Source organism: Podarcis muralis, chromosome 12 (genome assembly GCF_964188315.1).
Source record: "Podarcis muralis chromosome 12, rPodMur119.hap1.1, whole genome shotgun sequence".
NCBI classification, from domain to species: Eukaryota; Metazoa; Chordata; class Lepidosauria; order Squamata; family Lacertidae; genus Podarcis; species Podarcis muralis.
Window position 1 is genome coordinate 46815705 of NC_135666.1, and position 16617 is coordinate 46832321.

The 16617-nt window shown below is 44.7% G+C and overlaps 1 protein-coding gene across 6 annotated transcripts in view; it reads right to left on the reverse strand.

The window, feature by feature from the left end:
* CAPN7 (calpain 7) overlaps positions 1-16617 on the reverse strand; it is an 80185-nt gene that overhangs the window by 48884 nt on the left and 14684 nt on the right. For all 6 annotated transcript variants that reach the window (XR_013390249.1, XM_077916367.1, XM_077916370.1 and 3 more), the window contains exons 9-14: positions 15709-15802; positions 14301-14447; positions 13465-13571; positions 7116-7236; positions 6709-6853; positions 2222-2321 (exon numbers count right to left, since the gene is read on the reverse strand). Coding sequence is in view for 5 of the 6 variants with exons in the window: in XM_077916367.1 (XP_077772493.1) it covers positions 2222-2321; positions 6709-6853; positions 7116-7236; positions 13465-13571; positions 14301-14447; positions 15709-15802 (714 nt within the window). In the remaining variant the exon portion in view is untranslated. The remainder of the gene's footprint in view (positions 1-2221; positions 2322-6708; positions 6854-7115; positions 7237-13464; positions 13572-14300; positions 14448-15708; positions 15803-16617) is intronic.

A 16617-nucleotide genomic window follows, 5' to 3' on the forward strand; every position in this document is an offset into this window, starting at 1 on the left:
AAAAGAAACACCCCCCAAAAACCAAGACACAGAAGAAAACAATGGCATGGCCCTCCTTCCTTATATCAAGGGCACTACAGATAAAATTAGCAAAATCCTCCATAAACACAATATCAAAACAGCCTTTTGCACCAACCAAAAAATAGCCAATATCCTCAGAAACCCCAAGGATAAAATCCAGTTGGAAAACCAAGGGGTCTATGAAATACCCTGCAAAGTCTGCCCAGCCACGTACATTGGACAAACAAACAGACGAATAAATGCACGTATTGCAGAACACAAGAATGCCGTCAAAAAAGAAGAAAAAACTTCCTCTCTTTTCCAACACATGAAAGAAACAGGACACGAAATTAATTTTGCAGATTCCAAATTGCTCTTTAACATGGAACATCACCACAAGAGAATAATCACGGAAGCCATCGAGATAGAAAAACACCCTCACAACATGAACAAGCGTGACGACACATCCCGCTTGCCAGACATCTGGAAATTAGCCCTCCCCACAAAAACTGACACCAGAGCCAGAGGCACACAGAACGCCATCACCAATCAACCACACCAGATCCAAACCCAGACCCTCTCCACAGATAAATTACAGACACCATCCAGTAGCCAAACCATGGTGGCACCTCCGGATGCTGCACCCCCCTGCAATCCCTACACAGATCTGGCTGGCACAGGCCACAAAACCACAGCTCGCCCCTATACACGAAGCCAAGCCAGAGCACAACTAATTTCAGTACAGCCATCTTCTCAGAAAAACTCTTCACAAAGTTCAAGAGGTCAAGACACAAAGGCCTTAGCAACTAATCCACACCTAATGACCCACCTAAGTGGTACTCAGGATATCACTCAAGAAATCACTCAAGATATCCCTCAAGTAATTAAGGAACAAAAGAAGAAAAGGCACACTAGCCTGGGAACTTCCTCTCTGCCCAGAACATTGGAGGCTATACAACACACCTCCTCAACAGTATTTATAGGAACTCAAACACTGAGATCCTGCTCTGTTCCAGTAACAAGAAGCCGAAAGCACCAGCCTGAAGATGACGAGTGAGACCTCGTCGAAACGTCGCCTAGACACCCCATCTTTTACACGGGAAGACACCCGAGGACACCAAAACCTGCATTCCTGTACCCGTGAAAATCTACGAAAGCATATATATATATATATATATATATATATATATATATATATATGAGATAACTTGAGCATCAAGCAACAAAAAACAAACAAATCCCAAACATGAGAGATAAACACAAGCTTCCTCTCTCAAACACGTCACTGTTTCGTTTAAAGGAATTACAATTCATTCATACAAAACTTGATTACCCTTTAAGAGGACATATTTTGGCTATCCCTCCTTTTATGCTAGCAGTGATCTCAACAGGAAGTACAAAATATTATTTGCTGCGATCCTTTCAAGGAACAAAGCAAACAGTTGAAATGTTGAAATGCAAGCCTGAAACTTACGAATGCTCAAGCGGAAATGCGGCGTGGTGTGCCAGAATATTCAAATTCTGCATGCCGAATGCTCCCAAACATTTAAGTTACAATGCCCAAGTTGTACCGCCATAATAAAAAATAAAATTATGAGGAAATGCTTTCTTCTGGATTCTCCTATCTTGCAGCTTCCTTTGATGGCCCTGGATTCTAGTTTCATGAAGTAGTTTTTCTCCTGTCTACTTTTTCCATAAAGGTAAAGGGACCCCTGACCGTTAGGTCCAGTAGTGGCCGACTCTGGGGTTGCGGTGCTCATCTCGCTTTATTGGCCGAGGGAGCCGGCATACAGCTTCCGGGTCATGTGGCCAGCATGACTAAGCCGCTTCTGGCGAACCAGAGCAGCGCACAGAAACACCGTTTACCTTCCCGCCGGAGCGGTACCTATTTATCTACTTGCACTTTGATGTGCTTTCGAATTGCTAGGTTGGCAGGAGCAGGGACTGAGCAACGGGAGCTCACCCCGTCACGGGGATTCGAACCACTGACCTTTTGATTGGCAACCCCAAGAGGCTCAGTGGTTTAGACCACAGCGCCACCCGCGTCCATACTAGGGCATAATTTTATGCATCTTCACCATGTCCCCCTTACCGTTTTTCTAAATTAGAAAGCCTCAAATACCGTACTGTTCCCTCACAAGGGAAGTTGGGGGCTGGGATTAGTCCAGGACAGCTGTAAAGAAGTAAACTTGCAACTTGCAACCATTTCCGTTGGACAAACCTGTGAATGCATGTTGATTCTTTAAAAAGACTCGGGTTCCAGCTCAAGTATATGACATCGTAATACTTGCAGAGATCTTCCCAGGCAATCCAGAAAATCCCTAAAACAAAGGAAAAGATCTAGGTCAAAAAACATGCTATATTTTCCTTAAAAAGCCATTTAACATAATCATAGGAGTCAACGATAATACAGTCGTAACTTGGAAGTCGAATGGAATCAGTTCCGGAAGTCCGTTTGACGACCAAAATGTTCGGAAACCAAAAAGGCTTCTGATTGGCTGTTTGGGGCTTTACAGTTCAATACCAACACTTTGAATTGTGCTCGAAAATGTACTGGGAGCCAATGTAGGTCTTTCAGGACCGGTGTTATGTGGTTACTAAATAGGATTGATTGCCAGCTGTTGAACTGGGCTGACCTTGGAACCTCCTGCAGCCAATTGGAAGCCACAGAAGGCCTGTCAGACATTTGGCTTCCAAAAATAGTTCACAAACCAGAACACTCATTTCCAGGTTTGCGGCATTCGGGAGCCAAAACGTTCGAGAACTAAGCTGTTTGAAAACCAAGGCATGACTGTAGGAAATTATTATTATTATTATTATTATTATTATTATTATTATTATTATTATTATTAATACCCTGCCCATCTGGCTGTGTTTCCTCAGCCACTCTGTGTGGCTCCCATATAATATTATTATTAATAATAAAAGTCATAAAATATCAAAGATTAAAAACTTCCCCAAAGAAGGGCTGCCTTCAGATGTCTTCTAAAAGTCAAATAGTTGTTTATGTCTTTGACATCTGATGGGAGGGTGTTCCACAGGACAGGCGCCACCACTGAAAAGGCCCTCTGCCTGGTTCCCTGTAACCTTTTGCAGTGAGGGAACTGCCAAAAGGCCCTCAGTGCTGGAGCTCAGTGTCCGGGCAGAACGATGAGAGTGGAGATGTTCCTTCAGTTATACTGGGCTGAGGCCATTTGGGGCTTTACAGTTCAGCACCAACACTTTGAATTCTGCTCGGAAACGTACTGGGAGCCAATGTAGGTCTTTCAGGACCAGTGTTATGTGGTTACTGAATAGGATTGATTGCCAGCTGTTGAACTGGGCTGACCTCGGTCTCTGTCCCTTTAATCATCCTCTCCCCGCACCCTGCAATAAGCGGAACAGTCTCTGCTTAGCTCCTTGCACTGAGAAGTGGCAGCCTCACCATCAGGGCAGGACTTGGAGGAAGAGATCTAGGGACCTACTCAGCAGAACGGCTGACCACCAAACACCACAGGCTGAAAGACCACCAAGTCCAGAGTCTAAAAGGACCCAAGCAATTGCTACATATCAAACCTCTGATCAGAAAATGGGAGCAAGCAAAGCCAGGTTTTTGTTGTTGTTGCTGCTGCTGCTTCCTCTCTCTCTCTCTCTCTCTCTCTCTCTCTCTCTCTCTCTCTCTCTCCACTTGGTAATAATCTTGTGGTTTATTATCTTCTTCTTTCTTTGCTCATCCTAACCCTGAGCTTCCAGAAAGGCCCACAGCAGACCTCTCTCCCTTTGCAGACAAGCTGCAGATGTGCACACAGCCGATTGTGAAGTCACAAGCGGCACCAGAATGATGGTGGCTTCGGGTGCTAGGAAACAGCTAGATGGCTTCAGGGTGGCAGAAGCAGCGTGTGTGCAAGAAGCGCCTCCGCTGACCTTGGCAACTCAGTCAAGGGCAAGCCTGGATGCTGGAGGAGCAGCTGCTGGAGCTGCTTTGTGCGTTTCAGTCGCCGAAGCTCAGTCCAAGAGCAAAAGGCTCTGCCTGGGGGGGGGGGTGTTTCAAAGGCCCCTCAACACACTCAGCATGTGTAAGAATAAACCCCGTTAGCCGGTGTGCCATTAATAGGCAGCAACGCAGTGAGCTAACCTTGATATGTCGCCACCAGCTCCCTCCTTAAACTGGCATTTAAATCCCACAGAGAAAGGAAAGCCAACAGTTAACGTCTGATCAGCGTTAGCTCTGAATTGAGTAACTAGGGTTGTTGCAGACGGGGATGAGATCAGCAATCAGTGCTTTTTTCTGGGGTGACGCATACCCCTAAAACATTTGGTGAATATTTGTACTTTTGTCCATTTGCTGTATTTAATTTTCCCTGATTTGAACTATAAAATGGTGATTTTCTGGAGTCAAAATGAGAGTACCCCTAAACATTTTTAAAGAAAAAAAGCACAGGCAGCAATAAGCAAAATCTAATATGTGCCTCTAGCAGTGTTAGAAATTAGCCAGGCGCCAGGCGCATTTTGCACGTAGCTATTGGCCACTGGCAACCAAGTGAAGATGCCTGGGAGCCAGGATGGGGCCAGACATCTCCATCATCTGGAGGTGCCTGCCTGGGAACTGGACTGTTTTCACACACTGTTACCATGTTCTGTAGAATTCTAATCAGTTATATTTTATCTGCACAATCAGAATGAATTTCGGGAACCAAAATGCTTTTTTCTGTGCAGCCTTAATTGTTGCAACTTGGTCACAACCATGTTATTTTTTCATAAATATAAAACATCCATTTCACACAGAGAACAATTATAACAGCAGACGAAAATTCTTTTTCTTAATGGTGACATGGACCATGCAAAGCGGAAGAATATTCTTCAAAACTGTGAGCCGTTCCATACTGTCATACAGAAATTCAGCATTCTGTGCCCACTGAACACAGCCTTCATGGGGCTGTTTCTGGGCTCCCCCCTTTAGAGCTCCTCCATCTATTTTTCTACTTCTGCAAATCTTGGGTTTCCCCCCAGCCTACTAATACCTTCCTTATGAGTACAGTAGTACCTCAGGTTACATAAGCTTCAGGTTACAGAACTCCACTAACCCAGAAATAGTGTTTCAGGTTAAGAACTTTGCTTCAGGATGAGAACAGAAATTGTGCTCTGGCGGTGCGGCAGCAGCAGGAGGCCCCATTAGCAAAAGTGGTGCTTCAGGTTAAGAACAGTTTCAGGTTAAGAACGGACCTCCAGGACGAATTAAGTACGTAACCAGAGGTACCACTGTGTGTGTGTGTGTGTGTGTGTGTGTGTGTGTATGTGGTGTATGTTTTGACTACATAGGGACACTGTTAGGGCCGGATCACAGGGTCGGTAGGCTCACAGGCCCTGAGCCCCGCTAAATGATAGGGCCAATATGGCAGGCTGCTACAGTAATAGGGTAAAGATCCAAACAGTAGCCACTGTTAATTCTCCAAAATGTCTCTGGGTTCCACTTACCTCCAGAAGCACTCTGAGAAAGTAAAATGACTGTCTGGAGCTAATAATAATAATAGTAATAATGATGATGATGATGTTTCAGGGACTGCTAGAGCCACCTGGTACAGTCAGAGGGGTGGGGGAGTAAAGCAAGGCGATACCTGGTTTTCAACACTGTGATATATCACCAGATAAACATCACAATATACTTATATATCACGATGTCTGAAATAAGGATGGAGCTACCGTATTTTTCGCTCTATAAGACGCACCCGACCATAAGACGCACCTAGTTTTTAGAGGAAAACAAGAAAGCAACGTAAAGCCTCTTGAACAAAGAGGCAGGGGTGCTCCAGCTGCGCTCAAGAAGCTTTGCGTGGCTATCCCTGAAGTCAGGAGAGCAAGAGGGATCAGTGTGCACCGATCCCTCTTGCTCTTCTGGCTTCAGCAATAGCTGTGCAGCCTCCATAAGACGCAGAAACATTTCCCCTTACTTTTTAGGAGGGGAAACGTGCGTCTTATAGAGTGAAAAATACGGAACGTAGAGCAGGCATAGGCAAACTCGGCCCTCCAGATGTTTTGGGACTACAACTCCCATCATCCCTAGCTAACAGGACCAGTGGTCAGGGATGATGGGAATTGTAGTCTCAAAACATCTGGAGGGCCGAGTTTGCCTATGCCTGATGTAGAGGCACCTGCTGGCTTCACAGTCCCCCCCCCCCCCATTGCGATTTTTACATAGCACACACACATCGTGATTCGCAATATATTGCCAGGTCAAAAATCATGAAACCAGTATCACAATGTGGACTTCAAACCAGTTTGGGATGATATATCAATATATCATCCAGCCCTAGTGGGGGGAGCCAGAGAGATGGGCGAAGCTGGCCAGACAAGAAATGGTGGGGAGACTGTGGCAGGGAAGAGAAGGATTAGATCACTTCCTCTAATCTTTTTCCAAAAATCGGAAGCTGCAGAAGCCCCGTCGGACGTTCAGCTTTGAAAAACAGTTCGCAAACCAAAACACTCACTTCCGGATTTGCAACCTGCGGGAGTCAAAACTGGCAAGGCGTTTGACTTCCAAGGTACGACTGTAAAAGCTAAAAGATCCTGCCAAGGTCTTTGACCTTGGACCTGATCCTGCTAGGAGCTGTGAAAATCAGGCCACCTCCCTACTCCCCCAAGCTCCAGTCCAGTTCCACTGGGAAGATTCTGGGGCAAATGAGCCATTTAAAATCTTGCTTGCTCAAACCTCCAAGTGTTTCGCTCCTTTACCGTTGTCTATTTTCTGGGCCGTTCTGGGATCAAAATTCAAGTATTTCTGAAGTTCCGGGGTCCAGTTCTTCATATCATTTTCACTGTATCTTCCCTTCCAGCGGAGGTGGCTCCAGGGATTTTTCAGCTGGAGGAATCGAAGCCCCTAAACGAAGAAAAGAAAATAAGGAATATCTGGCATTTTCCATTAGTTGTACCACCCCACACCCCCAACGAATACAGGAAATCAAATGACCTGAAAGTCTTAAAACAATCAGGATAAAGCTGATTTGGAAAAGATGTTCCATGGTTTCCTATTCTTTAGCTTTTAAGCAGCACAAGAGAACGCAAGATTTTAAAAATATAAAAACCTGCCAATTTAAAGGAGGTATTGCCAAAAGCTCTGAAGCATTTATTCCCATGGGTACCTTGTATTCTCTGATATCCAAAACAGCGTAGGCATGGGTTGGTACTAAACCCCACCTTTCTCCTTCCTCCTCAGTCATCACTCCCGTCGCCGTTGTAATGAGCACGTCCCCTTTGCGAAATCTGGTCACAAAGAAGAAGAAAGTTTGCTTACAGATGGAGTAACAGAAGCACTGATGCTTCTTATTAGTCTATCCTTATCCATTTGAAATAGATAGAAATAGATAGATAGATAGGCAAATAGAAGGGGAAGAAATGGAGGCAGTGAGAGATTTTACTTTCTTGGGCTCCATGATCACTGCAGATGGTGACAGCAGCCATGAAATTAAAAGATGCCTGCTTCTTGGGAGGAAAGCAATGACAAACCTAGACAGCATCTTAAAAAGCAGAGACATCACCTTGCCAACAAAGGTCCATATAGTTAAAGCCATGGTTTTCCCCAGTAGTGATGTATGGAAGTGAGAGCTGGACCATAAAGAAGGCTGATCGCCGAAGAATTGATGCTTTTGAATTCTGGTGCTGGAGGAGACTCTTGAGAGTCCCATGGACTGCAAGAAGAACAAACCGATCCATTCTTAAGGAAATCAGCCCTGAGTGCTCACTTGGAAGGACAGATCCTGAAGCTGAGGCTCCAATACTTTGGCCACCTCATGAGAAGAGAAGACTCCCTGGAAAAGACCCTGATGTTGGGAAAGATGGAGGGCACAAGAAGAAGGGGATGACAGAGGACCAGATGGTTGGACAGTGTTCTCGAAGTTACCAGCATGAGTTTGACCAAACTGCGGGAGGCAGTGGAAGTCAGGAGTGCCTGGCATCCTCTGGTCCATGGTTTAAAGTTTAACAGAGGACTGAAACTCACTGCCACCAAAGTGCCATTTTTATAGTCTCTCACTATAAAGACCATACCTTCATCAATTGCTCACCAGTATTTGCTTAGCAATGACACTAGCAAGTTTTTTATATATATATATATATATATATATATATTTGCTTTCGTAGATTTTCACGGGTACAGGAATGCAGGTTTTGGTGTCCTCGGGTATCTTCCCGTGTAAAAGTTGGGGTGTCTAGGCGACGTTTCGACGAGGTCTCACTCGTCATCTTCAGGCTGGTGCTTTCGGCTTCTTGTTACTGGAACAGAGCAGGATCTCAGTGTTTGAGTTCCTATAAATACTGTAGAGGAGGTATGGTGTATAGCCTCCAATGTTCTGGGCAGAGAGGAAGTTCCCAGGCTAGTGTGCCTTTTCTTCTTTTGTTCCTTAATTGCTTGAGGGATATCTTGAGTGATTTCTTGAGTGATATCCTGAGTACCACTTAGGTGGGTCATTAGGTGTGGATTAGTTGCTAAAGCCTTTGTGTCTTGACCTCTTGAACTTTGTGAAGAGTTTTTCTGAGAAGATGGGTGTACTACATTTAGTTGTGCTCTGGCTTGGCTTCGTGTATAGGGGCGAGCTGTGGTTTTGTGGCCTGTGCCAGCCAGATCTGTGTAGGGATTGCAGGGGGGTGCAGCATCCGGAGGTGCCACCATGGTTTGGCTACTGGATGGTGTCTGTAATTTATCTGTGGAGAGGGTCTGGGTTTGGGTCTGGTGTGGTTGATTGGTGATGGCGTTCTGTGTGCCTCTGGATCTGGTGTCAGTTTTTGTGGGGAGGGCTAATTTCCAGATGTCTGGCAAGCGGGATGTGTCGTCACGCTTGTTCATGTTGTGAGGGTGTTTCTCTATCTCGATGGCTTCCATGATTATTCTCTTGTGGTGATGTTCCATGTTAGAGAGCAATTTGGAGTCTGCAAAATTAATTTCGTGTCCTGTTTCTTTCATGTGTTGGAAGAGAGAGGAAGTTTTTTCTTCTTTTTTGACGGCATTCTTGTGTTCTGCGATACGTGCATTTATTCGTCTGTTTGTTTGTCCAATGTACGTGGCTGGGCAGACTTTGCAGGGTATTTCATAGACCCCTTGGTTTTCCAACTGGATTTTATCCTTGGGGTTTCTGAGGATATTGGCTATTTTTTGGTTGGCGCAAAAGGCTGTTTTGATATTGTGTTTATGGAGGATTTTGCTAATTTTATCTGTAGTGCCCTTGATATAAGGAAGGAGGGCCATGCCATTGTTTTCTTCTGTGTCTTGGTTTTTGGGGGGTGTTTCTTTTTGGATTAGCTTCGTAACCCTGTTTTGCTGGTATCCATTGGCAATTAACACATTTGAGAGATTCTGTAACTCAGTTGTCAAGTGGTCTCTTCCAACACATGAAAGAAACAGGACACGAAATTAATTTTGCAGACTCCAAATTGCTCTCTAACATGGAACATCACCACAAGAGAATAATCATGGAAGCCATCGAGATAGAGAAACACCCTCACAACATGAACAAGCGTGACGACACATCCCGCTTGCCAGACATCTGGAAATTAGCCCTCCCCACAAAAACTGACACCAGATCCAGAGGCACACAGAACGCCATCACCAATCAACCACACCAGACCCAAACCCAGACCCTCTCCACAGATAAATTACAGACACCATCCAGTAGCCAAACCATGGTGGCACCTCCGGATGCTGCACCCCCCTGCAATCCCTACACAGATCTGGCTGGCACAGGCCACAAAACCACAGCTCGCCCCTATACACGAAGCCAAGCCAGAGCACAACTAAATGTAGTACACCCATCTTCTCAGAAAAACTCTTCACAAAGTTCAAGAGGTCAAGACACAAAGGCTTTAGCAACTAATCCACACCTAATGACCCACCTAAGTGGTACTCAGGATATCACTCAAGAAATCACTCAAGATATCCCTCAAGCAATTAAGGAACAAAAGAAGAAAAGGCACACTAGCCTGGGAACTTCCTCTCTGCCCAGAACATTGGAGGCTATACACCATACCTCCTCTACAGTATTTATAGGAACTCAAACACTGAGATCCTGCTCTGTTCCAGTAACAAGAAGCCGAAAGCACCAGCCTGAAGATGACGAGTGAGACCTCGTCGAAACGTCGCCTAGACACCCCAACTTTTACACGGGAAGATACCCGAGGACACCAAAACCTGCATTCCTGTACCCGTGAAAATCTACGAAAGCAAATATCTCACCTCTACGGGGAGGAAACCTTCCAGCTGACAAGAACCTACGAGAAACTAGAAATCCGAAGAGCCACCATCTTATGTGATCTCTTGTTCCTACGCAACTGCCGAGACAACAACTTAATTCCCACAAGCTTCCAACTTAAATTCCACTCTAAAACCCCAGCTACCGAAAGGATCCTGAAACGAACTGAACTATCCCTAATCAGAAACGAACTACACAAGAAAAGATACCTACTAAACCAAACCAACAAAGATCTGCTCACTCTTCACCTCAAACTCTGTAACAAAATCCACCCTGCACTCTGGGACAAATGCAAACAACTAGCCGTCTGGAGAGCTGAAACGGAGACCTCACATAAGACAGACACACATACCAACAAACTCCACAAACTAAAGAAACGCCAGAAGCCCAGCCACCCTCCACAACAACCCATGAAAAAAACAGTACATAACATATCAGACAGGATCCTCACCTCAACTGAAACCAAAGTACTCTCCAAAGGTTTCAACTTTGCAGTCGCCCCGAGACGCATCCCCACGGAAAACATCATATGCGGAGTCGAAGCTAGCCTAACCAAAATCAACCCAGATGAAGCCAATAAAATCAGACTTGAAGTCACCAACATCCTCTGCTCCAGCAAACCACCCAGAAGCAATTTACACAAAGAAGAACAGAAAGCACTCACCAACCTGAGGAAAGACAACAACATAATCATTCTCCCAGCAGACAAAGGTAATGCCACTGTTGTGATGAACACATCGGACTACCAAGCAAAACTATCAAATCTACTCCAAGACCCTACCTACCAACCTATAAAAACAGATCCCACCACCTACCTGGAAAAAACCACCAAATCCAAAATAAAAGCCTCTCCTATCAGTGAAGAAATCCAGCTAAGAATCATCCCCAGAGAAAAATCATCCAGATGCCCCAAACTCTACGGCCTCCCCAAGATACACAAAGAAGGAACACCACTCAGACCAATAGTCAGCTCCATAGGCTCACCTCTACAAAATCTCGCTAAATTTCTCGCCAAGCAACTCCAGCCCTATGCAGAATCCATCTCTTCACACGTTCCAAACTCCTTCCAGTTCATAGAAACAATAAAGAAGCAAAACCTACATCCCAATGACCTACTTGTGAGCTTCGATGTTGTATCTCTCTTCACACAAGTGCCCATTAATGAAGCCTTGACAGCCATTCAAAACAAATACAATCCCCCCGAATACATCTTGGACCTGACCAACCACTGCCTAACCAACACGTACTTCATCCACAATGGACAAAGATACAAACAGATAGAAGGAGCACCTATGGGATCACCCCTCTCACCGGTCATCGCAAACCTGTACATGGAACACTTTGAAACCAATGCTTTAGACAAGTCAGAACACAAACCCAAACTTTGGCTCAGATATGTTGACGACACCTTTGTAATTTGGCCACACGGGAAGGAAAAACTGGACAGCTTCCTCACACATCTCAACAGCCTACACCCCAAAATACAATTCACTATGGAAATAGAAGCCAACAACCAACTTCCCTTTCTTGACGTCCTAATCTACAAAAAACCTGATGGCTCCCTAGGACACACTATCTACCGGAAAAAAACACACACCAACCGCTACTTACATGCACAATCACACCACCACCCTGCACAAATAAACTCCGTAGCCAAGACTCTCATCTCCAGAACCAAACGCCTGGCTGACAAAGACCACTTGACAACTGAGTTACAGAATCTCTCAAATGTGTTAATTGCCAATGGATACCAGCAAAACAGGGTTACGAAGCTAATCCAAAAAGAAACACCCCCCAAAAACCAAGACACAGAAGAAAACAATGGCATGGCCCTCCTTCCTTATATCAAGGGCACTACAGATAAAATTAGCAAAATCCTCCATAAACACAATATCAAAACAGCCTTTTGCGCCAACCAAAAAATAGCCAATATCCTCAGAAACCCCAAGGATAAAATCCAGTTGGAAAACCAAGGGGTCTATGAAATACCCTGCAAAGTCTGCCCAGCCACGTACATTGGACAAACAAACAGACGAATAAATGCACGTATCGCAGAACACAAGAATGCCGTCAAAAAAGAAGAAAAAACTTCCTCTCTCTTCCAACACATGAAAGAAACAGGACACGAAATTAATTTTGCAGACTCCAAATTGCTCTCTAACATGGAACATCACCACAAGAGAATAATCATGGAAGCCATCGAGATAGAGAAACACCCTCACAACATGAACAAGCGTGACGACACATCCCGCTTGCCAGACATCTGGAAATTAGCCCTCCCCACAAAAACTGACACCAGATCCAGAGGCACACAGAACGCCATCACCAATCAACCACACCAGACCCAAACCCAGACCCTCTCCACAGATAAATTACAGACACCATCCAGTAGCCAAACCATGGTGGCACCTCCGGATGCTGCACCCCCCTGCAATCCCTACACAGATCTGGCTGGCACAGGCCACAAAACCACAGCTCGCCCCTATACACGAAGCCAAGCCAGAGCACAACTAAATGTAGTACACCCATCTTCTCAGAAAAACTCTTCACAAAGTTCAAGAGGTCAAGACACAAAGGCTTTAGCAACTAATCCACACCTAATGACCCACCTAAGTGGTACTCAGGATATCACTCAAGAAATCACTCAAGATATCCCTCAAGCAATTAAGGAACAAAAGAAGAAAAGGCACACTAGCCTGGGAACTTCCTCTCTGCCCAGAACATTGGAGGCTATACACCATACCTCCTCTACAGTATTTATAGGAACTCAAACACTGAGATCCTGCTCTGTTCCAGTAACAAGAAGCCGAAAGCACCAGCCTGAAGATGACGAGTGAGACCTCGTCGAAACGTCGCCTAGACACCCCAACTTTTACACGGGAAGATACCCGAGGACACCAAAACCTGCATATATATATATATATATATATATATATATATATATATATATGTATGCAGGTTTTGGTGTCCTCGGGTGTCTTCCCGTGTAAAAGATGGGGTGTCTAGGCGACGTTTCGACGAGGTCTCACTCGTCATCTTCAAGCTGGAAGGTTTCCTCCCCGTAGAGGTGAGATATTTGCTTTCGTAGATGAAGATGACGAGTGAGACCTCGTCGAAACGTCGCCTAGACACCCCATCTTTTACACGGGAAGACACCCGAGGACACCAAAACCTGCATTCCTGTACCCGTGAAAATCTACGAAAGCAAATATATATATATATATATATATATATATCAGCTCTAAGTTACCTTTGGTAAAGCATCCTGAAGGAACTGTCTTTGTCGAACGATTGGTTGCCTGAGTGCATGGCAATCCTTTCAGGTATCCAGCCAGTCAACGCATGGAGATCAATATTCTGAAATAAAAGCAGATTTCCTCGGTAACAAAAACAGCAGTATAACCCAGGACTGTGAAAAAGCCATCCATGCGGGGGGGAAATTGCTATTTTTGAAAAGCAAGAAGTTTAATAAAAGGTATGGTTCCAGTTCTGAAACTTCCAGTTTTCATTTCCTTTTGGTGCTGGCCTACGTGAAACTTTTTAGGAGGTAACAGAAGGCTAATTCACAGAAAACGCCATGGATTTTGAAGCAGCCATCAGAAATTTTCAGATTCAGAGGAGACAGAACTGCACTGGCTAACACAGCTACTTTCCTCCTTACCTTTGGCCACAATATAATGGTTTCTTCCCTCCATCATCACAGAGATGAAGCTGAAAATGTGATATCAGTAAGGGCCAAATCCTCAGAAACTGGAGACCAAGTTGTGGTACCCAAATGCACCCCCCCCCCTAGAATTTAATCCATAAAGCCCCATACTAGACTTCAGTCGTGCTAACTTGCATTTGCCAAGAACATTCCCCAAACAAGGCCAACTCAAATATAACTTATTCCTGCAGAGATTATTTGCTGTGCTGGGAAAAAAGCACACATGCTACAAATGAACAAAAAGCAGAGATCATATTTTGTTTATGATGGCATCCGTCTATTTTACATTCTCTACTTGGGATTAATGGAAGAGCTCTTCATAATGGGAAGATCTGCCTGAACAGACATTTACTCCTTGCCAAGAACAGATCGGTACTCACAGAATTTGATCCTGGAAAATCATAACCTCCCATGACCTTCATGTAAGCCTTCTCTATCAAGGAAACCCAGAGTTCGCTTTTGTTGTTGGAGTAAGAGCAGAGAAGCTCTCCGCTGTGATCCACCGGTAGGAAGTCATCGATTATCACCTGGGCAAAACAGGACAGAGAGAGATCAAACCAAGAGCTTAAATAAGACAGCTGTGGCAGCTTCGAGTGGAATTAAATAAGTCACGCAGAACAGTCAGGCTCATAGAACGAAGAATATACATTGGCTCTAGACAAGCGTTCTGACAATGTGTTGATTAAAACATGAGATACAGGGGACATGGGGGCACTGTTAGCTATTTGTGATAAAAAAGACACCTTACACAAGACTTGAAGATAATTTTTTGCTTGTCAGGTTGGCAACAGTTGAACAACAAGTATTATTCATATAGTCATACCTTGGATCCTGAACACCCTGGAACTTGGCCCCTGAATGATCGAAACCCGGAAGTGACTGCTCTGATTTTTGAACTTTCTTTTGGAAGCCGAATGTCTGACGGGACTTCTGATTGGCTGCAGGAGCTTCCTGCAGCCAATCAGAAGCCACACTTTGTTTCCAAACATTTTGAAGAAGAAGAAGAGGAGTTTGGATTTGATATCCCGCTTTATCGCTACCCGAAGGAGTCTCAAAGCGGCTAACATTCTCCTTTCCCTTCCTCCCCCACAACAAAGACTCTGTGAGGTGAGTGGGGCTGAGAGACTTCAGAGAAATGTGACTAGCCCAAGGTCACCCAGCAGCTGCATGTAGAGGAGCGGGGAAGCGAACCCGGTTCCCCAGATTGCAAGACTACCGCTCTTAACCACTACACCACACTGGCTCTTGGAAGTTGAACGGACTTCCAGAAAGGATTCTGTTCAACTTCCAAGATACGACTATATACTGTATATTAATGAACACAATGTGTTTATCTCCCTTGAGCCCAAGAGAGGGCTTAGTCCTTTTTGTTTTCAAAACTACTTCATAGCAGTGCCTAAGGTATTAATCCACAGCTTGCTTCTCCTCACAAACGCCTCCAGACAGCGTCTGCCTGAAATCAGCACACACTCACATTCTCGGTCAAAGAAACAACTAACAGAATAACCAGCCAACTCCCAACTGTCACCTCCTTTCCCCAATACCATTTTTTTTTTTAAAAAATACATTTACAATGCAAATGCAATACAAATGCTAACAGACACCTGCCAATATTGTTGTCCTCTGCAAAAGCTGTGAATTGTATGTGTCGGGGGGGGGGGTAAGGTCTTGTTTTTGTGGTATATTCATCCTTGTGGAGACCCCCATGTGTTCAGTCAACACCTTAATAGGGTATAATTACATAAAATTCTAACCATCAACCTAACAAGCAAACAATCATGACCTTACCTTCCGAGGGACCCCATTGATATGCAGCTTAACCATGTATTTTCCACACGGATTATATTCCGGCTCTCCTTTTTTATTCTGCGGATAAATAATGCTGTGTTGAAGGGGGGAAGGAAAGAGACCGGGGGAAATATTAGAATATATTCTGTGTGCATGTTGTGGACTATGCCAAGTCTATTTCAATCCCGTGTTGTCAACTTAAAGCTTAAGAAAGAGTGGTATTGTATGCTATTTGGTGTTAAACTCACACTTGAGAGGGAAGGTTCTCAGTTATACAGAGAACCGAAAGTCCCACACAGTGAAGGACACCAGCGACCACAATGGAGTTAGGCATATAAAATTGCAGAAAACACAAATTATTAGGGTAGAGATGCCAGAGGTTTGAACCTGGAACTTTTTGCATGTAAGATGCTCTAGAGCTGAGCTATAGATAAAAGGTAAAGGACCCCTGGACAGTTAATTCCAGTCAAAGGCGACTATGGGGATGCGGCGTTCATCTCGCTTTCAGGCCAAGGGAGCCAGCATTTGTCTGCAGACAGCTTTCCGGGTCATGTGGTCAGCAGGACTAAACCGTTTCTGGCGCAAAGGAACACTGTGACGGAAACCAGAGCGCACGGAAATGCTGTTCACCTTCCCGCTGCAGTGGTACCTATTTATCTACATGCACTGGCGTGCTTTCGAACTGCTAGGTTGACAGGAGCTGGGACAGAGCAATGGGAGCTCACTCGGTTGTGGGGATTCGAACCGCCAACCTTCTGATCGGCAAGCCCAAGAGGCTCAGTGGTTTAGACCATAGCGCCACACGTGTCCGAAATAAATAAATAAACAAACAAATAAATAAATAAATAAATAAATAAAATTAAATAAATAGTACAAAGTACATAACTTTTATAACCTCACCACTTATGC